This window comes from Artemia franciscana, chromosome 5 (genome assembly GCF_032884065.1).
Source record: "Artemia franciscana chromosome 5, ASM3288406v1, whole genome shotgun sequence".
In the NCBI taxonomy this organism is placed as follows: domain Eukaryota; kingdom Metazoa; phylum Arthropoda; class Branchiopoda; order Anostraca; family Artemiidae; genus Artemia; species Artemia franciscana.
Window position 1 is genome coordinate 13,306,083 of NC_088867.1, and position 27,509 is coordinate 13,333,591.

Genomic DNA, 27,509 nt, shown 5'->3' on the forward strand with positions numbered 1-27,509 from the left:
TAATTTTCAATCAGGGAATTTGAGGGTCATTAAAGAAAAATGGTGTTTAAAAACTCTGAAACTTGGACTTGAAAATTTGGTCTGAAATTTGGGCTCTACCAAAAATCTGAAATTTGAAATTTGAAAATTGAAATTTGAAATTCGAAATCTGAAATTTGGACTCTACCAAAATGCGTGCACGTATACTTGAACCAAGGGAGAGGGAGGGGCGGGACATTTCCATTTTCTGACAAAAATATTGAGCTGTATCCTTGTATATACAATTCGTTCTTTTCATTTTTTGTTGTCAATATCACAAATGGATAAAAGAATATAAGCCAAAGTCTGCAAATTTTCACGATGAAATTTTGTCGCTAACCCGAAGTCATGTATTCGCGGTTTCCAAAGAGAAGAAAGCAAGTTTCAATAGAGTACCTTTAGGTTGTTTGGAAATAGAGAAACTAATTAAAGATTACCTTCCTCACAGGGATTACTAGAGTTGGGGCAGTAATATTCAGTACTTTAGTTTAGCCAACATTAAATTTTGAAACTCAATCAACAAGTTCTTTTTATAACACATTGATATGTAGTTTGCAAATTTTAAAAAGGATACTTAACGTTGAGGTTAATATTCAACATAAATTCTACTAAGGGCGATCTAGAAAACGATAAGAGCTCTCCTCACATCCTGAAAGTTCAACAGGGATGTTTGAATTTGCGTTGGGGCAGTAATATTCACTACCCTATTGCTTTATCACATATACGGGCTAGAATGAGACCTTTTGGAATAAACAATTTTCATGACAAAATAAGACCAATGTACAGCGAGTTGCGACACCGGATACACATCCTAGAAATAACGTTGTTCAACCTACACACTTAAAGAATTCTAAGTAACATTCTACAATCGCAGAATTCTTTAGTTAAATAACATTTATAAAAAATAATAACAGGCATATTCCAGTGGGGATAAAATTAAAGAGCACATAAAACGCTAGGAGAGCACACTTATGGAAAAAGCCACCATCACATAAAATTTTATCACACCCAGTTGCAACAGGAATTGGTTTTTTTGGCCGTTTTATAGAACATTTTGGAAGTGTCACTAAGATTCTGAGATTTGGACACTAAATCATCCAGCTTTTCACCACGTTGCAATACAGCTTCAATCGTGTTATGCTGCAATATAAACAAGAATGATTTATTAAAATACTAACCCATTATCAGGTCAAAATACAAGAAATCTATATATATATAAATAAGTTGTTTGTCTGTCTGTCGACTGACGTCATTATAAGGATTGAGCTGTATGTCGTCATGAAGTTAGTCATCATATACCAATTCAAAAACGAATGTATTCAAGCCGAAGTAGCTGAGTTGGTAAAGCGTTATGTTCCAGGTTCTAGGTCCGAGAGGTTCCAGGTTCGAACCTTGGCTTTAGCATTAATACAAAAGAAGAAAAAAAAACTAAAAAAGGTAAAAACTACAAAAAAAACTAAAAAGAAAATACTAAAAAAAACTAAAAAAGCTAAAAAACTAAAAAAAGGTAAAAACTACAAAAAAAAATAAAAAGAAAAAAACATTAAAAACTAATAAAAAAACTAAAATCTGAAAAAGAAAACTAAAAAAAGGAAAAACAACTGAAAAATAAAGGAGAAAAAGAAAACTAAAAACCAGGACACAGGGAATATAAATGACGACCGGGACATTCAAAGAGAAATTACAGACTGGGACACTGGGACACAAATAACGACCGGGACACTCAAAGATAAATTACAGGCCGGGACACCGGGACACAAATGACGACCGGGACACAGGGAATATAAATTACGACCGGGACGCTCAAAGAGAAATTACAGACTGGGACACTGGGACACAAATGACGACCGGGATACTGGGAATGTAAATGACGACCGGGACACAGGGACACAACTACAATGGGGACGCCGGGGGCACAGGGGGATATATAAATGACGACGGGGACACAGGGAATGGTCGATTAGCAATCACCATCAACAAAGCTCAAGGGCAATCATTAGAATAATGAGGTATAGATCTGAATACCGATTGTTTTTCCCATGGACAATTTTATGTTACATGTTCAAGAGTCGGTAAACCTGACAATCTATTTATATGCACAGATGATGGGACATCGAAGAATGTTGTATATTCGCAAGTTTTACGTAGTTAAAAACATATATATATCTATCTATATTCACAGGTGGGACACAGGGACACAACTACAATGGCGCGTAACTAATATGGCGCGTAACGACTTACGCGCGCGGGGGGCTTGGGGGGCGCGAAGCGCCCCCACCAACTAGGTGTTGGGGTGGCGCGAAGCGCCAACCCAACAGCTAGTTTCACATAATTTTGACGTTTTCAAAATAGTACCTTCACCGGTCCCCACTCTTGAGAGAACAAAATCTAACAAAAGAAAATACATCACTTTTTACTTTAAACTGTTTTGATTTGCAAAAAATGCATACTTTTCATTGATTATGACGACACTATATAAAACCCTTAAAGATTCAAGTTTAACCAGCTCAAATAAGCAATTCAAACATTTCAAATTTGGCAAAATAATCCTTCAAACTAAATATGCACTTTACCATTAAATTATCGACATGCTGCGTTCTGACGTACTTCTGAATTTGCAGTAGAAAGTTGACAGATATTCAAAATTATGTTGACATTTTGCTATTTAACATTTGATCTGTGCCTTTTATGTCGGTTTGTAATAGCATATCGAAAACACTTTTTTGGCTGCAAATTCAACAATAATTATTTAATCAGTTACCTGTTTAAATAAGTAATAATTATTTAAATAATTTAATAATTAGTAATGATTAATAGTTTATAATTAATTATTATAGTAATAATTAATAATATTTAATAATTAATAATTATAATATAATTTATAATAATAATGATTACAATTTAATAATAATTAGTTTAATAATTAATTTTAAATAATCATTTAAAAGTCAGTTGTCAATTTTTTTTCAGTTCATTAATTTATTTTTCATGCTCCATAATATTACTGAACAAGAGCAAACATTTTTTTTTTATCACATCAATTCACTTTTCTATTTTTGAATTTGCTCCTTGGATATACAATTGGTATGTCGACAAGGAAAATGACGGACCTCTTCTTTTCTGGCATCAAAACACGACAAAATGTCGATATTCCACAAACCAAGCCCTTGCTGTGTCGACAGAGAATTAGATAAAAGGGAAGCATTCCATGTCAAGTCGACAGAAGTGATAATTCGAAAGCAGTTTTACCTACCTTCCTTAAGAAAGAGGAGAATCACTATTGTTCAGATTAGTATCCTTTGAGATGTAGCAATATGTGATATTTGGTATTAGCATATACTATTTGTTCCTTCAACTTTTGAAGCTCTTACTGATAATTCCCAATTTGAATTCCACAAAATAGTAGCCTACAATTAAATGAGCAAGACCAAGAAGTAAAAATTCTGTAAGCATCCTAATCTTCAGAATTTATGGTGTTTAATTGAATGGGAGTGAGATGCGAGGGAAAACAAAGGGCTAGGAAATCTCTGTTAGGGCAATTGAATCCAGCAATTCATAACATAACAGTGGTAAAGAAAGATGATGAGACCCCATGACAGAATAATACCTGCCTTTCATTTGCGAAGGCGTATTACCATTCAAAAACAAACAATTGATGACAGCTCGAAGTTGTATCTTTTCGATTTCCACAAAAACTCTCACGTCGACTTACTCAAACAATTTTCAAACAGCAACTTTTGTCCAAAATTGTTAAAGATATTCATGAGTATCTTAAGGACAACAAAAAGCAATGTCATAGCCTTATTTTGCTAATTAGATAAAAAAAAAAGTCTTTTCAAGTTAAAGTAAGGAGCAAACTTAAAACGAACAGAAATTATTACGCATATGAGCGGGTTCGCCCCCTAGTCAATACGTCGCTCGTTACACTAAAGTTCGAATTTCGTACCAATTCTATAAGAATGATCCCTGAATCACGAAGGCCGTTCAATTAGAATAGATTATACTTTTGTGTAAAAATAAGCAAGGTCTCTCGTTTATGGTCTCAAAGGTTTCACGTCTATTTTCTAATATTGGTCTTTCTCTAATTGTTGAGAAATGTGAATTTCTAGTTTTTAATGGTCCGACTTCCTCTGATGCTCCCTTAGCTTGTCGTGGTTTTTCTATACCCTTTGTTTCCGCCTTTCGGTCGTTGGGTATTACTGTTACGAATTCAATTTCTTGCCTACGGCAGTGCACTGTTCGTGATGTTCAAAAGAAAATTCAAATGGGCTATTCTAAGATAGTTGCTAATCGAGGGAAGTATAATAGACGTGCACTCGGTAGACTATATGCTACATTCTGTGATCATCCTGTCCTTTATCTTTCTGCTTTTTATCCCAAACTAAAGAAAAAAGATGTTAATCAGATTCGGACTTTTTATTTCAGATATTGTAAATTTTTACTTTATCACCCCCCCCCCTTGGTATAGCAATGGGAAGATAATTCGTAAGTTTGATGTCCCTGATATAAGTGTAAAGTTGGCCCTCCTGCATGGAAGGTTGTCAGAATCAGCTTTTTATTGTTTATCGCCTCATCATCCTTAGGTCCGTCTTTCCGGTTAATCTCATTGTAGCGTAGTGTTTTTTTCCATTTGTAGTGTATTTTACTTGTAGTGTATTTGATTTTTTTTTCTTTTTGTTACTCCACAAGTGCCATAACTTGTTATGATGTGGGTTATGAATAAATTATTATTATAGCTCTTTTGAAAGTACTAAAAAAAACTTTTGCGTTAAGAGCGAGGTACTGACGAGGGGGCGAACCCACTCATATACGTAATAATTTCAGTTAGTTTTAAGTTATTTCTGATCGTTTTTTAAATATTGCTTTGAAATTCGGCACTCTCTTCATAAGAATGTCTATAACAAAATGGCTATCCCGTTCGAATGAATCCTCTCGGGATATTCTAAGACCGCTGGACCGATACGATCACCCCTGAAAAAAACAACAAAAAAAACAGGCATTCATGATCTTTCTTCTGGCACAAAATACAAAATTCCACATTTTTGCAGATAGGAGCTTTAAGCCTCTAAAATAGGGTTTTCTGATAGGCTGAATTTGACAGTATGATTTTCAATAAGGTTCTATCAGTTTTAGGGGGTGTTTCCCCCCTTTCCGAAAAAAGACTAATTTTTTCAGGCTCATAACTTTTGATGGCTAAGACTAACTCGACGAAACTTAATTATTTGAAATCAGAACAAAATCCAATTCTTATGATGTATCTTTTGGTACCAAAATTCCGTCTTTTAGAATTTCACTTACTATTGAGCCCGGTTCACTCTTTACTTATAGTTCGTTAACACCAACTGTTTGAAAAAAACTACCAGTTTTCAAGGTAAACTTTGTTTTGCTGATTTGAGTAGAAATAAACGACATTTTTTTTTTCAATTTTGATAGTGATGTGAGGCAAAGAACACACACTTTTCAACTAATAAAATTTGCTATTTTCTTATTAAAACATTTTCCCAAATTATTACAATTTAGGATATTTATTTAAAATATTATACAAATTTATCGATTTGTTATCGAAACATGATTTGTTATACTAAAAAAAAGAAAAAACTAAATTCTAAAGTGATATAGCCTACGACAAATGTTGAATATGATGCAAAAACAGAAGAAAAAGGGGGACGTTTAAACTTATTTTTCTTTTTTTTGTCTTGAAATTGCCAAAAATTATTCTCACTACACCTGTTCTATCAAGATTATATATATCTTCTTTGTTAAACATGATTAAGAAAGCTAAGATATCCAATTTAGTACTCAAGGGAATATCACTACATATTGGCGAAAATTTCAGTGAGTCACCATTGTGGAGGACTGCACTGTTCATGTCCAGATAAGAAGTTAGCTAAAATACAAAGGAGAGACTTCTAGATCCCTAAAGTCGTAGCTTGAATATAGATAGTAGACTTGACATGCATAGAAGAGAATTAGGAAAGACAACTTATCGAATAGTCATATCATTGGGATAACTTTTCTAATGAAGTCGTTGAGGCAACATTATTTGACAGCTTGAAATGTCAACTGGTATGCTCAGAATATCATCATAAGCATTACAAACCTCACGGTTGTTTATTTGTTTAGTAGCTTTTTATTCCTTTTACACTTATTGCAATGAAAACTATTTCTTTTTTAATATTGAGGTTCTGTTGTGATTCGTTTTAAAGGAAGGTTATTACCAACAGGCTCTTAATTTAGAAGAGAGATGACAAATTCATAAAGTCTTTCCTCTGTTTATAATCCAATTGAGTAGTATATTGAAGCAACGCTTACATTGTTAAAATAATAATAATTTCAACATTCTAAACCACATTATTTTATCAAAATATTATAAAAGAGGCAGCAAAGTTAAATAACAAGCTTAGGTTTTCAAAAAGTCCACGATGAAAGTGCTTTATCTTCGTTTTATACTTATTGCAATGAAATTGATTTCTTTTAATACTGAGCTTCTGTTGTAACTAAATAAATAAATGATCCATCTTAAAAAAAATTATTAATTTTCCTCGAAATTGAGGAGTATTATAAAATACATAAATGAAATTACAGAAGAAAAATGAAACGCTTCAACACACGAAACAAAGCATTGATATTAAATGGGCTTTGTAATATAACTGAATAAGGCATGTAAAAAAAACAACAAAATAAAATCAAACACTATTTAAATTCTAGGCGACAAAAGGAAAAAAGTTATGCATAAAGAGAAAATTTTCACACTTATGGTTAAAATTATCCCTAATAATCCTAGTCAATTTCAACGGTTCTTTAAATTTAAAACTTAAAACTAATTCAATATTAATATGAAATAGTGGAGAGAATAAATGTTCAATGGCAGGGTATTTTGTAATTCATTTCATTTCTGATCAAAAATCTCAACTTTGTTCTTCACCCTAACAACTCACCATAATAATTCTAGTTTCATCCAAATCAGCCTGCATCTTTGCTAGTGAATCTGCCTCCTTAGGATTTTGATATTTAGCCAGAGTGGTTTCAAGAACAGGATAATTAACTTCTTTCCCAGAAGCCCAGTCTCCAGCTGGAATTTTCTTTGTAAATTCCTCTAAAACTTGCATTAGAAGTGAATGGGCTACCCTAGTAGGATATTCTCCATCCGATATGACAACAGCAGCAAGGTTATCAGTTCTTACATAACAATGACACATATGATCTGAAAAACAATATGCAAAATACTGATACATTTTATAGTAAAAACATCAATACCAACACATATTATATTGACAGCTTGTCTTAAACATTCCCAAGTCTCTTATACACTACTACAGCCTAAGTAAATCCTATTCGGCAGCACAAATTTTGAGATAACATAAAAAAGGGAGAGAATTTTCTGAATGCCGTTTTGAGGTCAATAGGACCCCGTTAAATGAAAATTTAATGAGATTTTTGTCTTATCAAGATCTTAGGCCGGGTCGCTCCTTACTTACAGTTCGTTATTACGAACTCTTTGGAAAAAGTTGTTATGAAAAGAGTAACAACCAGTAGTGAAAAAAAAAAGAAAAGAAAAAGAGGCAAGCAGGCATTTACAAGTCTGCTTGCCATCAAAAGTTATGAAGCTAACCATTTTTATGTTTATCACAAGTCTCACTTCTACGTGAGTTTTGAACAGATTTTATTATTTGCCTGATAAGAAGTAAAAGCTTGAAGTATAGACTAAGATTTTAATAACTTCTCAAAAATAGCTTCTTCACTTATGTTACGCCTAATTTTAGAGACTTGGACTGTTTATGACCCAGATATTTCACTTTTTACTTTAATTTTAGTACACTCATTCCAGTTCAGTTAAAACACTTTACGATGCTTTCCTCTCTTCAAAAGACCGAATAATGATAATAAGGGCCATTGAAATATTTTACCTTGGCTACTGAACTTTTGCTGTGTTTATATGTACCTACTCTACAAACAAAGCTGGCCTTCAGTACAGCGTTGCTATGGGCCTTCTTCTAAATTAAGATCTTAAAAAGCTAAGTTTTTGTACTCTCGAAAATTATTTTTGATAAACGAAAGTATTTAGTAATATTGGAAAAAATCAATTTGTATTTAAATATAGAACAAAAATAATTAAATACGTAGTTAAATTACTTGATTTAATGTGTAATTAAATAAGCACTTGATTACGTTGAAAAGTTATTAAATACGGATTTAAATACTTGTTATTAATTACTTCCACAACACATATTCCCTGGCTATATAAGTAATTTGTTGATTTTATAGGTTTCATTATTGGTAATGTTGTTGCAAATTCCTTTTTTGGATTAAATGTAATAAAAAAAAACAAACAAAAAAAACAAAAACAAAAAAAACGAAGAGCTAAGAGCTCATATGGCACTTGTGATAAGGCCAGAAGAGCCAAGAGCTCACATGGCTTGAGCTCTAGTAAAATTCTAAGAATCAATAGATTGATTTAAAAGGAAAATCAGATGCTTAATGCCGGTCGGGATTTAAAATAAGAGCTCTGAGACATGACGTCCTTCTAAATATCAGAATTAATTAAGATCCGATTACCCACTCGTAAGTCAAAAATACCTTCTTTTTCCTAATTTTTTCCCCTCCCTTCAGTCCCCCAGATGGCCAAATCGGGGAAAAAGACTTTATCAAGTCAATTTGTGCAGGTCCCTGACACGCCTACCAATTTTCATCGTCCTAGCACGTCCATAAGCACCAATATCGCCAAAGCACTGGACCCCCCTTACTCACCCAAAGAGAGAGGATCCAGTCCGGTTGCGTCAACCCCGTACGACGTTTGCTTATTCTACCCACCAAGTTTCATCACGATCTCTCCACTCTAAGCGTTTTCCAAGATTTCCAGTTTCCCCCACCAACTCCTCCCAATGTCACCAAATCTGGTCGGGATTTAAAATCAGAACTCTGAGAAATGAGTTCTTTCTAAATATAAAATTTCATTAAGATTCAGACATCGGTTCGTAAGTTAAAAATACCTCAATTTTTGTAATTTTTTCAAATTAACACCCCCCAACTACCCCAAAGAGAGGGGATCCGTTACAATTATGTAAATCACGTATCTAGAACTTGTACTTATTCTTCTTATTCAAGTTTCGTCCCAATCTCCCCACTCTAAGCGATTTCCAAGATTTCAATTTTCCCCCTCCAACCCTCTATGTCTCCGGATCCGATTCGAATCGAAAATATAGCATCTGAAACATAAAATCTTTCTATATATCAAGTTTCATTAAAATCAGATCACCCATTCGTAAGATAAAGATACCTCAATTTTCACGTTTTCTAAAATTTCCGGTTTCCCCCTCCAGCCCCCGCTAATGTCACCGGAGCTGGTCATGATTTAGAATAAGAGCTCTGAACCACAAGATCCTTCTAAATATCAAGTTTCATTAAGATATGATCACCCGTTAGTAAGTTATAAATACCTCATTTTTTCTAATTTTTCGGAATTACCCCCCCCCCAACTCCCCCAAAGAAAGCGGATCTGGTCCGGTTGTTTCTGCCACGTATCTTGGACTTGTGCTTATTCTTCCCACCAGGTTTCATCCCAATCTCTCAACTCTAAGCCTTTTCCAAGATTTCTGGTTCCCCCCGCCCCATTTCCCCCAAAGAGAGCAGATCCGTTCCGGTTATGTCAATCACGTATCTAGGACTTGTGTTTATTTTTCTCACCAAGTTTCATCCTAATCCCTCCACTCTAAGCGTTTTCCAAGATATTAGGTTTCCCCCTCCAACTCTCCCAATGTCGCCGGATCCGGTCGGGATTTAAAATAAGAGCCGTCCTGGCCGAGTGGATTGGTGCACTGGATTCGGGATCCTTTATCTGAGAGGACGCGGGTTCGAATCCCAGTGTACTCAATTCTTCAGTTTGGAACGGGGGTTAGTGGCGTGACTCTGTAAGCTTAGCCAGAGTCGACCCAGCTCTAAGAACCGATCACCCGTTCGTAAGTTAAAAATACCTCTTTTTTCTAATTTTTCCGAATTAACCGTCCCCCACTCCCCCCCCCCCAAGATGGTCGAATTGGGTAAACGACTATTTCTAATTTCATCTGGTCCCTGATATGCCTGCCAAATTTCATCGTCCTAGCTTATCTGGAAGTGCCTAAACTAGGAAAAACCGGGACAGACAGACAGACAGACAGACAGAATTTGTGATCATTATATGTCACTTGGTTAATACCAAGTGCCATAAAAATCGTTAGTTTTTTCAACTGAAAGTAAGGAGCAACAAAAAAACTCAAAAAGAAAAGAAATTATTCCGTATATAAAGGGGGGTGCCCTGTCCTCTACCTCTTGCTCTAAAGTTTGACTTTATCCCCAATGGTTTAAGAACAAGTGCTGAAACACAAGGACCATTGAATTGGAATAAAAAGATCTTTTAAAGCAGTAAAAAAGTTCAACGTAGCGAGCGAAGGGTAGAGGAGGAAACAACCCCCCTAATATACGGAATAATTTCCGTTCATTTTAATTTTTTATGTTGTTCCTTAATTTCAGTTGAAAACACTTATAGAAAATTCCACCTTCGGGAAATACCCCAGACAATTCCCTCCCCATAGAAAATTTTCCTGGAACAGTCTCTCCACATATAAAACTGAGCATTTAAAGAGAAAGTAAGACAAACAGAAAGAATACCATATATGAGTTCCAGCAAATTCCCCTTGGGCAAAAATTTCCTTCTCGCAGAAAATTCTGCCGGTGGAAAATCCCCCTGAAAAACTTCCGAGGGGGATTGTCCTCTAATCTTTTGGGTCACTTAAAAATGCACCCAAAAACTGCCACAGGCAAAAATTACCACATTTTTACAGATAGAAGCTTAAACTTTTACAGTAGGACTATCTGATATGCTGACTTTTATTGTGCGATTTTCATTAAAATCGTTTTACCATTTTTGGGGTGTTTCTCCCCTTTTTCAAAGATCAGGTATTTTTTCTCAGACTCATGCCCTTTGGTGGGTATTATTAAACCTATATATATATATATATATATATATATATATATATATATATATATATATATATATATATATATATATATATATATATATAAAATCAACATAGAAACCCAATTCATTTGATGCATTAATTGTTAGCAAAATTCTTTTTTTAGAGCTTAATTACTACTGAGAGGAATCGCTTCTTACTTACACTTCGTTACCACGAACTGTTTGACCAGCTAAAACAGTAACAAAAGAGTCATAAATTTCCAATCAATACTCTTTCCAATGGTGATATCTGTCATCTTGACTATTATGTCCCACTCCTCCTTTCAACTAAGAATATAGCCTGATGTTGTATTCAACAGTTTGCTCATTTACTTATTTTTATTTTAAATATTTGGTGTAATGAACAAATATTCGATAAGACATAATAACAAAAATAATGGAAATCAACAAAAATCAACCAACTTTTGTATATAGCCCTGGGCTATATTAATACATTCTGTGGCGGACGACGGAATGGAGTTGTCATAGAAGGAAATACTGTCTTTCTAAATTGTGTTGAATGAGGCACACAATGCCATCATCTTATGCCACAATTTCTGCTTTTTTCCTGATCAAATTGGTTCATAATGACAAATAACGATAATTTAAAGAACAAAATAAACAGCAAAATCAGCAAACTTTGCATTAAATGGAGTTAAATTTTCACAGCAGCAAATACTTTCCTTCTAAGTAGTGCTGAATCACTTTTCTGTTGTTATTGTTATTTCTAGTTAAGAAAAGGAATCTTATACCACAATTTCTGGGTTTCTATGGAACTTGGTATTTACCAAGTGACATATAGCGATCGCATATAGCGAACGCTTAGAGTGGAGGGATCGGGATGGAACTTGGTGGGAAAAACCAGCACAAGTCCTAGATATAGGATTGGAATAGCCAGAGCGGATCCATTCTCTTTGGGGGAGTTGGGGGGGAGGGTTAATTCTGAAAAATTAGAAAAAATGAGGTATTTTTAACTTATAAAGGAGTAATCGGATCTTAATGAAATTTAATATTTAGAAGGAACTCGTAACTCAAATCTCTTATTTTAAATCCCGACTGGATCCAGTGTCCCTGGGGGGAGTTGGAGGGGGTGTTACCAGAAACCTTGGAAAACGCTTAGAGTGGAGAAATCAGGATGAAAATTGGTGGGAAGAATGAGCACAAGTCCCAGATACGTGATTAACATAACGGAACCGGTTCCTCTCTCTTTGGGGGAGTTGAGAGGGGGTCCTAATTAGGCAATTCGGAAAAATTAGAAAAAATGCAGTATTTTTAACTTACGAACGGGTGTTTGGATCCTAATTAAATTTTATGTTTAGAAGGACCTCGTGTCTCAAAGCTCTTATTTTAAATCCTGCCCAAATTCGGTGACATTGGGGAGAGTTGGAGGAGGAAACTAGAAATCTTGGAAAACACTTAGAGCGGAGAGATCATGATGATACATGGTGAAAAGAATAAGCACAAGTCCTGGATACGTGATTGACGAATTGGCTCTCTGTGGGGGAGTTGGGGGGGGGGGGGGTTAATTCGGAAAAATTAGAGAAAATGAGGTGCTTGTAACTTAGGAGCAGGTGATAAGATATTAATGAAATTTAATATATAGAAGGATCTTGTGGTTCAGAGCTTTTTACTTTAAATCCCGTCCAGATCCGGTGACACTGGGGGAGGGAGTTGGAGGGGGTATAAAACGTGAAAACTGAGGCATCTTTATCTTACGAATGGATGATCAGATCTTAATGAAACTTGATATATAGATAGATCTTATGTCTTAGATGCTCCATTTTTAATTTGAATCGGATCTGGAGACACAGGGGGTTGGACGGGGGGAAAGAGAAATCTTGGAAAACGCTTAGAGTGAAGAGATCGGGGTGAACCTGATGGGAAGAATAAGCACAAGTTCTATATAGCTCATTGACATGACTGGACCTAGACCGGATCCACTCTCTTTGGGGGAGATGGGGGGATTTCCAGTGCTTTGGCGAGTTTGGTTCTTCTGGACGTACTAGGACGATGAAAATTGGTAGCCGTGTCAGGGACCTGCACAAATTGACTTGATAGCAGTCGTTTCCCCAATTCGACCATCTGGGGGGGGGGGCTGGAGGGAGAGGAAAAATTGAAAAAATGAGGTATTTTTAACTTACGAATTGGTGATAGAATCTTAATGAAATTTATTATTTAGAAGGACCTCGTGTCTTAGAGCTATTACTTTAAATCCCGACCGCATCTGGTGATATTGAGAGGAGTTGGGGGGGGGACGGGAAATCTTGGAAAACGCTTAGAGTGGAGAGATCGGGAGAGAATTGGGTGACCAGATTTTAATGAAATTTGAAATTTAGGAGGTACTCATGTCTCAGAGTTCTTATTTTAAATCCCAACCGGCATTAAGCCTCTGATTTTCCTTTTAAATCAATCTATTGATTCTTAGAATTTTGCTTTTGCTAGAGTTCATGCCATATGAGCTCTTGGATATTTCTACCTCGTCACAAGTGCCATATGAGCTAAAACCCCTTGTTTTCCTGATCCAATTGGTTCATAATCTTAAATAATGACAATATTAACAAACGAAATAAACAGCAAAATCAGCAAAATGTCGTATATAGCTTAGGTCTGTATTGAGACATCTCATGGATGGAGGGGTTGGAATTAAATTTTCATGGCAGCAAATACTTTCTTTCTAAGTAGTGCTAAATGGGGTATCAATTAGCATCACTTTTCTGTTGTTATTGTTGCTATTTAAGGAAAGGAATCTTGTGCCATAATTTTTGTTTTTTCTAATGAAATTGGCGAAATGTCAAATAATGACAATATTAAGAAACAAAATAAACAGCAAAATCAGCAAATTTGTGTATATAGCTTAGGCGTATATTGAGGCTGTATTATACCACTGTATAGGAAAGATGATAAGAGAGAGTGTCGTAATTATCAAGGCATTAGTCTGGGCTCTAGGTAGCAAATTACTTAGTAATATGATACTTTTTAGACAATGAGATTCTGTGGACAAAGTTTTACGAGAAGAACAGTGCGGTTTTAGAAAAGATAGAGGATGTGTCGACCAGATTTTTACTCTTAGGTCAATAATTGAGAAGTGCCTTAGTTGTTAAGCACTTTTAGTCCCCGGTTTTATAGATTATGAGCAAGCGTTCCATTCCGTTGATAGAAGAGCTTTAGCAAAGGTATTGTCCTTATATGGTATACCAGAAAAATACTTTAAAGTGATTAGTGCTATGTACCAGAATAATACTGCTGCGGTTAAGGTAGGAAATGAGGTTAACAGCTGGTTTTGTATTAAATCAGGAGTCAAGAAGGGCTGTATTCTTTCCCCTTTTATGTGGATCATTTTGATGGAATTTTTCTTAAGGAGCACAGGAAAGGCAATGGGAGACCACGGAATTCAATGGAGAGGAAAAACTCTCCTGGACTTAGATTATGCTGATGATCTAAGCATTCTAAAAGAAAATGTAAGCAAAATGAATAAACTTCTAGACGTTTTGCCAGTTCAGGGTGCTAGAATAGGTTTGAAAATTAATGTTAAAGAAGAATAAGTCACTAAGACTAGGAATAAGTGAAGATGAAAAGGTGCCGTTGGGTTACAAAAAGATTGATCAGATGGGATCAGATAAGATGTTAAAAGTAAAATAGCCAAGGCCCAGGATATTTTGTTACAATTAAAAAAGGTTTGGATGAATAGGAAGATAAGTCTACAAACCAGATTAGAATTTTGGAAGGTACGGTGATGACAGTGGTCAAGTATGGCTCTGAAGCATGGGCGCTCCGAAAAGCAGATAAAGATTTACTAGATGTTTCCACAGAAATTGCCTACATATTGTTCTGGGTACCCGGCTGACTGATCGTATGTCAAACAGTAGGCTTTACGAAAAGTATGGTTCGATCCCGCTTTCTAGGGAAATAATGAAAGAAAGGTTGAGGTGGTTAGGACACGTTAGGTGGATGAAGGATGACAGATTGCCGAAGACCGTCTAGGGCTAAACGGAAAGCAGGTCGTCCCGTGGGAGGATTTCACAAAGAAAAATTTAAAGGAAATAGAAACTTCTTGGGAGGGTGTAAAGAGGGAGGTTCCGAATAGATTGGGATAGAGGAGAACCTTGCGCAGCTGTGTTGGCCTCAGGTAGCTTGATACTGCGGTGAATTGTTAGTAGTAGTATATTTTCATGGCAGCAAACAGTTTCTTTTAAAGTAGTGCTAAATTGGCATCAATTAGCGTCCCTTTTCTGTTGTTATTGTCGCAAGTTAATGAAAGAAATCTTATACCACACTTTCTGGTTTTTATGGCACTTGGTAATAACCAAGTGACATATAGCGATCGCTAATTCTGTCGGTCTGTCTGTCCCGGTTTTGCTGCTTTAAGCACTTCCAGGTAAGCTAGGAAGACGAAATTTGGCAGGCGTATCAGGAACCAGAACAGATTAAATTAAAAATTGTCGTTTCCCCGATTCGATCATCTGTGGGGGAGTGGGGGGACGGTTAAATTGGAAAAATTAGAAAAAGGAGGTATTTTTAACTTATGAACTCTTATTTTAAATCCCGACCGTATCCGGTGACATTGGGAGGAGTTGGGGTGGGGGGAAGCCTAAGATCTTGGAAAACGCTTAGAGCCGAGGGATCGGGATGAAACTTGGTGGGAAAAATAATCACAAGTCCTAGATACGTGAATGACATAACCGGAACGGATCAGCTCTCTTTGGGGGAGTTGGAGGGGGAGAGGGTTAATTCTGAAAAATTAGAAAAATAAGGTATTTTAACTTACGAGGGAGTAATCAGATCTTAAAGAAATTTGATGTTTGAAAGGAAATCGTGTCTCAGAGCTCTTATTTTGAATTCCGACCGGATCCGGTGAAATTGGGGGCGAGTTGGGGGGGAACCTAAAAATTTGGAAAACGCTTAGAGTCGAGGGGTAGGGATGAAACTTGGTGGGAAAAATAAACACAATTCCTAGATAAGTGATTGACATAATCGGAACGGATCCGCCCTGGGAGTTGGGGGGAAAGGTTAATTCTAAAACATCAGAAAAAAATGAGGTATTTTTAACTTACGAAGAAATTATCGGATCTTTATGAAATTTCATATTTAGAAGGACCTCGTAACCCAGACCTCTAATTTTAAATCTCGACCAGATCCAGTTTCATTGAGGGGGGGGGGGGAAATCTTGGAAAACGCTTAAAGTGGAGAGATTAGGATGAAACTTGGTGAAAAGAATAAGCACAAGTCCAAGATAAGTGACTGACAAAACCGGACCGTATCCGCTATTTTTGGTGGAGTTGGGGAGGGGGGAGTGATTCGGAAAATCAGAAAAAATGAGGTATTTGTAACTTACCAACGGGCTATCAGATCTTAATGCAATTAGATATTTAGAAGGATCTTGTGCTTTAGAACTCTCATTTTAAATCTCGACCAGATCCAGTGACATTGGGGGGAGTTTGAGAGGGAAACCAGAAATCTTGGAAAACGCTGAGAATGGAGAGATCGGGATAAAACTTAACGGGAAGAATAAGCACAAGTTATAGATACGTGATTGACATAATTGGAACGGTTCCGTTCTCTTTGGGAGAGCTGCGGGCTGTTAATTTTGAAAAATTAGAAAAATTGAGGTATTTTTAACTTAAGAACGGGTGACCAGATCTTAATGAAATTTGATACTTAGAAGGATGAAATCTTAGAAAACGCTTATAAATGCTGTAGGGTCGCTTATAAATGCTGTAGGTTCTCCATATGAGCTCTTAGCTCTTGTTTTCCTGATCAAATTGGTTCACAATGTCAAATAATGAAAATGTGAAGAAACAGAATAAGCAGCAAAATCAACAAACTTTTGAATATAGCTTAGGGCTGTATTGAGACATCTGATGGAGGGGGAGGGGCTGGAATAAATTTTTTATGGCAGCAAATACTTTTTATGAGATTATTATAGCGATTTTATTTTATAGCGATCGTAAATACTGTCTGTCTGTCGGTCCCGGTTTTGCTAGTTTAGGCACTTCCAGATAAGCTAGGATGATGAAAATTGGTAGGCGTATCAGGGACCAGACCAGATTGAATTAGAAATAGTCGTTTTCACGATTCGACCATCTGGGGTGAGTCGGGGGACGGTTAATTCGGAAAAATCAGAAAAAAACGAGATATTTTTAACTTACGAACGGGTGATCGGATCTTTATGAAATTTGATATTTAGAAGGATATTGTGTCACAGAGCTCTTATTTTACATCTCAACCAGATCCGACGACATTGGGGGGAGTTAGAGGGGGAAACCTAAAATCTTGGAAAACTCTTAGAGTGGAGGGATTGGGATAAAACTTGGTCAGAAAAATAAGCACAAGTCCTAGATACATGATTGATATAATAGGAACGGATTCACTCTCTTTGGGAAAGTTAGGGGGAGGGTTATTTTGGAAAAAATTGGGGAAAAATGAGGTATTTTTAACTTACGAAGGAGTGACCGGATCTTAATAAAATTTCATATTTAGAAGGACCTCGTAACTCAGATCTCTTATTTTTCCCAACGGATCCAGTATCATTAGGGGGGTGGAGCTGGAAATCTTGGAAAACGCTCAGAGTGGAGAGATCAGGATGAAACTTGGTGAAAAGAATAAGCGCAGGTCCTAGATACGTGATTAACATAACTGGACAGAATCCGCTCTCTTTGGGGGAGTTGGAGCGGGTGTTAATTCGGAAAACTTAGAAAATTTGAGGTGTTTTTAACTTAAGAACGGGTGACCGAACGTGAGGTATTTTTAAATTTGAGATTTAGAAGGAATTCAAGTTTCAGAGCTCTTATTTTAAATGCCGACCAGATCTGCCGACTTTGGGGGGATTGGAGGGGGAAACCGGAAATCTTGGAAAACGCTTAGAGTGGAGAGATCGGGATGAAACTTGGTGGGTAGAATGAGCAAATGTCGTAGACACGTACTTGACGCAACCTGACATTTCCATTCTCTTTGGGGGAGTTAGGGGGAGGGGTCCAGTGCTTTAGCGAGTTCGGTGCTTCTGGGCATGCTAGGAAGATGAAAATTGGTAGGCGTGTCAAGGACTTGCGTAAATTGACTTGATAAAGTCGTTTTCCCCGATTCGACCATCCTGGGGGGGGAGACTTAAGGGAGATGAAAATTTAGGAAAAATGAGATATTTTTAGCTTACGAGGTATTTTTAACTAAGTAGTGTTAAATGGGGCATCAATTAGCACCATTTTTCTTTTGTTATTGCCGCTAGTTTAGGGAAGGAATCTTACATAAAAATTTGTGTATTTTTTCCTGATAAAATTGGTTCATAGTGTCAAAGAATGACAATATGAAGAACCAAAATAAACAGCAAAATCAACAAACTTTTGTATTTAACTTAGGGCTGCATTGAGGCACCTGATGGAGGGAGGGACTGGAATTGAATTTTCACGGCGGCAAATACATTCTTTCTAAGTAGTGCTAAATGGGGCATCAATGAGCACCATTTTTCTTTTGTTATTGCTGCTAGTTTGGGGAAGGAATCTTACATAAAAATTTGTGTATTTTTTCCTGATAAAATTGGTTCATAGTGTCAAGTATTGAAAATATGAAGAAACAAAATAGACAGCAAAATCAGCAAATTTTTTTATATAGCTTGGGGCCGTATTGAGGTAAATAGCAGCGAACACCACACTGCCTTTCCATCAAATATCCCTTGAACTCTCTAGTTATTTGACAAAGCTGCATATACCAAATGAAAAATTTTAAGAGGTAAAACCTTTTTTAAATGTTGTATTCTAAGAACAACAACAAAAAAATTGACTTGCTTAGTTTCATTCCCTAAGTTGAGCAAATATCTTTTGGTATGCTTTATTGCGTGCATTTCAGAGGCAACACTATAACGTTGCCTATAGTAAAGGTCATACGGCTCCAGTCTTTAAATATTTATTTACTTTTTTCCCAGAGGCACTTCATATGGAAGGGGTCGTCGTATAAACTTCAGAGGGGGCCAATTCAATTGGAAATCGGAAGTTCCAGTGCCCTTTTTAAGCCAAAAAGTGATTAAAGGGTAACTACACCCCACACCCTTTTTCCCGAAATAATCTGATATAAATTTTAAGATGGCCATTTTTAAAAGAATATTTTAAACATCATATAAAAAACTATGGGGGTAAAAAAAAAACAGGCTCCGGAGACACGCCTTGTAAATTATGGGTTGGGGGCATATATAGTTCTTATAGAAGGGATGCTTGTACAAACTTCAGAGATGGTTCATTTGAGTGGAAATTGAAAGTTCTAGTTCACTTTTTATAAGTCATAAGAGATCAGAGGGCAACTAGAGCCCCCCACTCTCCCCCCAAAGTCATCCGATATAAGAGTTGGCTCAATTGATAGGAAATTGAAAGTTCTAGCTACCTTTACATGAGTCGAAAAGGATTGGTGGGCATCTACCCCCCCCCCCAGAAACACACACCCTCTTATCCCCAAATGCATCTGATCAAAATTGTGAGATTGCCAGTTTGTTTGAAATAGTCCAACAATCAAGTAAACATTCCAGCCCCCCTTCAGGACCCACGGGAAGGGTTGTAACTTATGCCCTGGGGCATATAAAGTTATTATGGAAGAAGTGGTCGTATAAGTGTCGCAGTTGACTCAAATGATAAAAATTGAAAGTTCTAATTCCCTATTGAAGTGTCAAAAGTGACCCGATGGCAACTGGAACCCCTCCCCCCCCCCACCAACACTTCCCCAAATGAGTACGATCAATTTTGATATAGCTGTTTTGTTCAAAATAGACCAAATATCAAACAACAAAGACTACAGGAATAACACATCTCACCAGAACTTGGGGGCAAGTGTTGTAAATTATGCCCCGGGGGCATATAAGGCTTTTACAGAAGGGATGGTAGTATACACTTAGGAAGGGGTTCATTCAATTGTAAATCAGAATTTCTAGTGCCTGTTTTAAGAGTCAGAAGTAATTGGAGGGCAAATATCCCCCCCCAAGGCCCCCTTTTCCCAAACGCATCAGGTAAAATTATGAGATAGCCATTTTGTTCAGAATAGTTTAAAGATCCAATAACAAAAACTCAGGGGTCAACACAAGCGCCCAGAGCCAAGTGGAAGTGTTTTAAGTTATGCCCCAGGGGCAAATAAGGTTTAAGGTAAGGGACGGTCATACAAACATCAGAGATGGCTCATTTGATGTGAAATTGCAACTTCTATTTATCTTTTTAAGAAGCATAAAAAGTGATTGGCGGGCGTATACCCTCCCCCCCACCCTCTTTTCCTCAAATGCATTCAATCAAAATTTTGAGATAGCCATTTTTTTTTAATAGTCCAACGATCAGATGACAAAACTTTGGGTTCAACATCCCCCCTCTAAAGAAGGGGAAGGGTTGTAACTTATGCCCCAGGGGCATCTAACGTTTTTACGGAAAAGGTGATCTTACAAACTTCGGAGGGAACTCAAATGATTAGAAATTGGAAGTTCTAGTTCCCTTTTTAAGAGTAAAAAGCAATCCAGTTACAACTAGCCCACACCGACCCCAAGACCATAAGGCTCCAATTTTTTCTCAGAGGCACTTCATATGGAAAGAATGGCCGTATAAACTCTGGATGGGGCTCATTAGAATGGAAAGCGGAGGTTATGGTGCCCTTTTCAGGAGTTAAAAGTTATCGGAGCGCAAATAGCTTTTAAGCCCTTTTTTCTTCAAATACATCCAATAAAAATTTCAATCTTAGTTCCAGGATTAGATAACAAAACTCTGCAGCAGACACCCCCCCCTGGAGCCCAATGGCAAGTGTTTTGAGTTATGCCCTGGGGGCATATATGGTTTTTATGAAAGGGCTGCTCGTATAAACTTCAGAGGGAGTTCATCTGATTGGAAACTGGAAGTTCGAATTTATTTTTTAAGAGTCAAAAGATATCGGAGGTCAATTAGCCCCCTGCCCCGCGCCCTTTTCTCCTCAAACTCAAAGTTTTAAGATAATTATTTTCCTGAAATTAGTTCAAACATCAGATAACGAAAACTCCAGGGTCAGCAAAACACCCCAGGGCCCAGTGTTTTAAGTTATGCCCCGGGGACATGTAAGGTTTTTATGTAAGGGGTGATCGTATAAAGTTCAGGGTTAGCTCATTTGATTACAAAATGAAAGTTTCCGTTATCTTTTTAAGAGTCAAAAGCAACAAGAGGGTGTCTCCCCCCACCTCCTATACCCTCTTTTCTTTAAATGCATCCAATGGATCTGAGATAACCATTTTCTTTGAAATAGTCCAACAATCAAATAAAACAAGAGCTAAAAGCTCATATGGCATTTGTGATGAGGCCAGAAGAGCTAAGAGCCAAGAGCTCATATGGTATGAGCTCTAACAAAATTCTAAGAATCAATAGATTGATTTAAAAGGAAAATCAGAGGCTTAATGCTGGTCGGGATTTAAAATAAGAGCTCTGAGTCACGATATCCTTCTAAATATTAAAATTCATTAAGATCTGATCACCCACTCGTAAGTTATAAATACCTAATTTTTTCTAATTTTTCCTTTCCCTTTAGACCCCCAGACGGTCGAATCTGGGAAAACGACTTTATCAAGACAATTTGTGCAACTCCTTGACACGCCTACCAATTTTCATCGTCCTAGCACGTCCAGAAGCACCAAACTCGCCAAAGCATTGAACCCCTCCCGCAGCTCCCCCAAAGAGAGCGAATCCAGTACGATTACGTCAATCACGTATCTACGACATTTCTATCCACCAAGCTCCATCCAGATTCCTCCACTCTAAGCGTTTTCCAAGATTTCCAATTTCCCTCTCCAAGTCCCCCCAATGTCAACAGATCTGGTCGGGATTTAAAATAAGAGCTCTCAGACACGAATTCCATATAAATATCAAATTTCATTTGGAACGGGGTCACCCATTCTTAAGTTAAAAATACCTCAATTTTTCTAATTTTTGCAAATTAACACCCTCCAGCTCCTCCGAAGAGAACAGTCCGTTCCAATTATGTCAATCACGTATCTAGAACTTGTGCTTATTCTTCCAATCAAATTTCATCCCGATCTCTCCACTCTAAGCGTTTTTCAAGATTTCTGTTTCCCTATCAAGTTTCATGAAGATCTGATCACCTATTCGTAAGATAAAAATACCCCAATTTTCACGTTTTCCAAGAATTCCGGTTCCCCCCTCCAATTCCCCCTAATGTCACAGGATCTGGTCGAAATTTAAAATAAGAGCTTTAAAGCACAAGATCCTTTTAAATATCAAATTTCATTTAGATCTGATCACCCATTCGTAAGTTACAAATACCTCATTTTTTCGAATTACTCCCCCCCCCCAACTCCACCAAAGAGAGCGGATCCGGTCCGGTTATGTCAGTCACGTATCTTTGACTTGTTTTTATTCTTCCTATCCAGTTTCACCCTGATCTCTCCACTGTAAGTATTTTCTAAGATTTCTGGTCCCCTCCCCCAACTGCCCCCCTAGTGACACTGGATCCGTTTGAGATTTAAAATAAGAGATCTGAGTTGTCAGGTCCTTCTAGATATGAAGTTTCATGAAGATCTGATAACTCTTTTGTAAGTTAAAAATACATCATTTTTTTCTAGTTTTTCAGAATTAACCCCCCCCCCCGAAATTCCCCCAAATAGAGCGGATCCGTTCAAATTACGTCAATCACGTATCTAAGACTTCTGCTTATTTCTCCCACCAAGTTTCATCCTGGTCCCTCCACTCTAAGCGTTTTCCATGATTTTAGCCCCCCCCCCAATTTCACCCAATCCGGTCAGGATTTAAAATAAGAGCTTGGAGAACCGATATCCTTCTAAATATCAAATTTCATTGAGATCCGACCACCCGTTCATAAGTTAAAAAACCTCATTTTTTCTAATTTTTCAGAATTAACCCTACCCCCCAGCTACCCCAAAGAGAGCATATCTGTTCCAGTTATGTCAATCATGTATCTAGGACTTGTGCTTACTTTTCCCACCAAGTTTCATCCCAATCCCTCCGCTCTAAGTGTTTTCCAAGATTTTAGGTTTCCCCCTCCCAACTCCCCCAATGTCGCCAGATCCAGTCGGGATTTAAAATAAGAGCTTTGAGACACGATATCCTTCCAAACATCAAATTTCATTAAGATCTGATAAGCCATTCATAAGTTAAAAATACTTCATTTTTTCTATTTTTACCAAATTAACTAGCCCCCCCCACTCCCCCTCAGATAGTCAAATTGGGAAAACGACTATTTCTAATTTAATCTGGTCCGGTCCCTGATACGCCTGCCAAATTTCATTGTCCTAGCTTACCTGGAAGTGCCTAAAGTAGCAAAACCAGGACCAACAGACAGATGAACAGAATTTGCAATTGCTATATGTCACTTGGTTAATACCAAGTGCCATAAAAACTTTGGGCTCAACACCCCCCCCCCCAGAGCATAGGGGAACTAAGAGTTGTGATTTGTGCCTGGGTCTCCCACCAGCCCTCATTTTTCCAAAATGTGTCTTATTATAAGGTAGAATAACTGAAAATGTACATACAGGTCTATTTTAAAAACTTTATCATTTGAAAAAATAGTAATATCAGATCAGTACTAAAAGTATTTCCATACTTGAAATAAAAAGGCTTTCAATGTTCAAATCTTTATAGTCAAAGGGTCAGATATGATATATTAAATGCAAAAACATTGTAATGAATTCAAAATCCTTTTATTTTTGGTCAATATTCTTGAGTGAAACCATTTTTTTTTTGCCTCTAAACACTGGCTAATAAAGAGTTAAAACCAGAATAAAAATGTATCTTTACACTTAAATTTTGAAAAATTTTACCCAGACTCCCTGCCTTGCTGGGGTGTATTCTATACCCCCTGGTACTGTCAGCCCCTCCAAATGCCTAGTCCCCCCTCCTTTTTGGCCAATCCTGCATCCATCACTGCATTAGCCTATCCTGTATTTGAAAAGAATATTGATTGGGAGAGTAAATGATAATACTGTTTCTTATTACCTTCAGAAGAGATAATAGACAACAATGAAACCAACAAAATGACATGTAGGCTATTTATTATTATTATCACCAACAATGCAAAGCTTCTGCTCGTTGCATATAAATCTAAATATATGATAAAGCACTTGAAATAACTATTATAGTTAAATACTAATGGGACAAAATAAAAACAACCTATCATATTTCAGAACTAAACCAGGGATTCTCACATTCATACTGGTAATAACCACTGCCAAGTCTTGAGCATTTCAATTGTCCATAGCTTCTAGCAGAAACAACATCTTCTGTGTTCTAGTGGTCAAAACTCAAGAAACAAACCTGTTTATGCCAATTTTTCTCTGGAGGATATAACTTGTAAGGGTGTTGCATAGAAGCTCTATAATACAAAACCTGAAGAACATGCTTGAGTCAACACTATCAGTTTGACAGATGATTCTGAAGATACTCATCAAATTGCCTGAAACTGTAAACTTGAAAGGTCTAATATTTAGGCAAAGATTTACATCTAGTAAATATATAGGTCAGTGTTGATATTACCTGAACAATTGTTTTGGGTCAAGAAACTATTGTTAATAGATACATTTTGACTTTTTGAACATCATTTCTCAGTCAATTATATGAACAGCAAAATATATAGGTCTACTGTGTAAACTATGTATTTCCTGACTGTAAGGTAAATTGCCTCAGATGTAGAACTAACTTAGCAGTACCTATCTGTGAATATTTTATTTACAGCCAGTCAAGAAAACTAATAGATACAAAAAGCAATGGCAAAAGCTGACTCAACCCTCTTCACTTTTTAATTAGACTTCACTAATGCTTTGTGATAATACTTCAAATCTACACTAACTGAACTTGTGAAATATATTACAGAATGTGGACACAGGAAATTTCAAATTCTTTATGTAAGTGTGGCATGTTTATCAAACTAGGCTAGCTGACCATCATATGCTAACAAAACCATAGACATTATTGATCATTCAGACTCAGGGTGCCCCAAGCCTCTTTCCATTGGGGGGAGGAGGGCGAAATTTGTAGATTTTACTGAATTGCTGCCTGATTCTAGTCAAAATCAGATATTTGGCGAGATTTCTGCCAATTTTTTCCTTTGAGAATAAGTTTACCATATGCCAAAAGAGTTGGGAGGGACAATGTGCCCCCTCCTTGGGATAACCCTGTCCATCTAGGCCTATACATATTTATACATGAATACTATACATGATTTGGGCCTTTGTACTTACCACCCTGTTTAATGGATTGTCTTGTTCCAGGATCAGTTCTTTCAGTTACTAATTTGGCAGAGAAGGACATGAATTCTTGAGCACTTGACCTTTGGAAAAATCCGAAACTCATTAAATCATAGGCAGCAGCTAGCTTCATAGCATTAGTAGGAGTCCTGTAAAGCACAGCAATACTAAATAATTTTACCATACTTTTTTCTAAGAAACTATATAATTTTATTCGCCTTCTTCTGTGCACGGCTTAGATACAATTACAGCACAGCCTATGGGTGCGTTTGTTTACTTGTCCAATGGGATTTTTACTAATCGAGGTTTAACCCCTAAAAGATAGCAACAAATACTTGTCTGGCCACGTGTCACTTAAAACGGCAAGATTAATTACGAATAATAACAACATTGGTCACGTGTAATTATTGTTTTAATGCTATGTGAAGTTTTGACAAGGAAGAGGCTAGGACTTTGGGCCTGTTTCAAATTTTACAGGCAAATACAGCTTCAGCAATTATTTCAGAGCTGGGTAGCCTAATACAATTTGTGTGGCCAGAAGTTTAATTGTAAGATTTCAAATTGTGGTTGTCATTTGCCTTTTTAAGTCATTCCATTCAAGATGCTTTGGATATTTTTTATTGTGATAAATTGTCTTAATGCTCTGAAAAGGGAAAATTATTTCAATTGCATAGGATAGGAAAATTTTGGTAGGCTAATTAATTCAAAGTCCTAAATTAGCCAGGCAAGTGTTTTTTTTTTTTCACTAAAAAATCACCACGTTCTTTGAACTCCAATTATATAGCCCTGTTTTTGGCCCCCTTGATCCAGTTCCTGATTGACATTTACACTAAATTTCACTTTTTCTGTTACCTATTTATGTTTGCACCAGTTTAACCATTGGGTAAAACTGGTACAAACAGTATTACTGGCTTTCATATAAAGTGAATATACCACTTGATGCCTTTTGTAATGCTGTTTACAAATATAATAATTGCTTCTACCGCAAGTTCAGATTTAAGTACTTTTTGACCTCTTAAAAATGACCTATATATGGGGTCATTACAAATCTGTAATAGTTTAGAAACAAATTTGGGCTATATGTTTGCAAATTAGGCATGTTAGAGGTGAATTTCTTGTTGTTCATATTTTGATTTACAAATAAAGTGAATATGCCACTTGATGCCTTTGTATGTTCTTTACAAATATAATAATTGCTTATTTTGCTAGTTCAAGTTTAAGCACTTTTTGACCTTACTTAACCTAACAAATTTTGGCAGTGAAAAACATACATTATTTTGTCAAAAATGACCAAAAACACGTACCTTAATTGAAAATTTGGCATCAAAGAAGAAGAAATACAGCATAATATTGTAAAATTTATTAATCCAACTTAATCATGGAAAATCAGTGCTCATAGATTATACAACATGTAAAAAATGGATTAATAATGAAGCAGTAAGTTTGAGACCAATGTTTTAAGCTTTCTTATACCCAAAAACTATTTGAGTATACTTTGGTCATTTTCAAGAGCTCAAAAACTTGTACTTGAAGCACTTATTATTTTACCTTAAATTACCTTAAATCGCATTTGCCAGCAAGATAAGGTGGTAGATCCTCCTGTAGTTCTTGCTGGTGGTGAGTGATGTAATTATGTTGGTTTAGCTTCCCAGTCCAGCCTCCACTCGGCCCTCTCCCAGTCCCTGTTGACTCCAGCCTTGAAGGAGTGGGGTGTCTCAGCTTGGATGGTAGACTCGGATAGGCTATTCCAGAGGGGGACCACCTGAATGGAAAAGAAACCACGTCGTTCCCATCTCCGACATCCAGGCAGGTGAAGCTTAAGACTGTGACCTCTTGAATTGTTAGCCAAAGAGGGGGTGAAGATCTGGTTCAGGTGACCGGATTTGAAAATTTTGCGTGCCATGATCACATCTCCTCTATATCTTCAATAGGTGAGGGTTGGAAGTCTCAGAGATCCTAGGCGATCCTGGTAAGGGACATTATTTAAGCCACGGACCAGTTTGGTTGCTCTCCTTTGGACACTTTCAAGGGCTCTTGTGTCCATTTTATTTTGGGGAAAGGCCAAAGTCAAGCCAAACTCAAGGTGGGGACAGACAAGGGATTTATAAAGTTTTATAACCACACATGACTTTCTGGTTACAAAAGAGCGCTTAATGAGTCCGAGAGCTCGATTAGCTTTTGCAACCTGAGCCTGAGTGTGGCTGTGGAATTTTAAATCTTTGTCCACAATGATGCCTAAGTCTCTTTCCTCGGCAACTGCTTCCAACTGATCACACCCTATATGGTAGGGATGGTGGGGGTTATTGT

At 36.8% G+C, this 27,509-nt stretch overlaps 1 protein-coding gene across 1 annotated transcript; it reads right to left on the minus strand.

Annotated features, from left to right (window-relative positions):
• Positions 1-878: 878 nt before the first annotated feature.
• Positions 879-25,444, minus strand: LOC136026995 (synaptobrevin homolog YKT6-like). Its single transcript, XM_065703877.1, has 3 exons — positions 25,197-25,444; positions 6,957-7,222; positions 879-1,158 (listed from the first exon to the last, which is right to left on the minus strand). Exons 1-3 carry the CDS (start codon positions 25,384-25,386, stop codon positions 1,021-1,023), a joined length of 594 nt encoding a protein of 197 aa, XP_065559949.1. The 5' UTR covers positions 25,387-25,444; the 3' UTR covers positions 879-1,020.
• Positions 25,445-27,509: the final 2,065 nt, after the last annotated feature.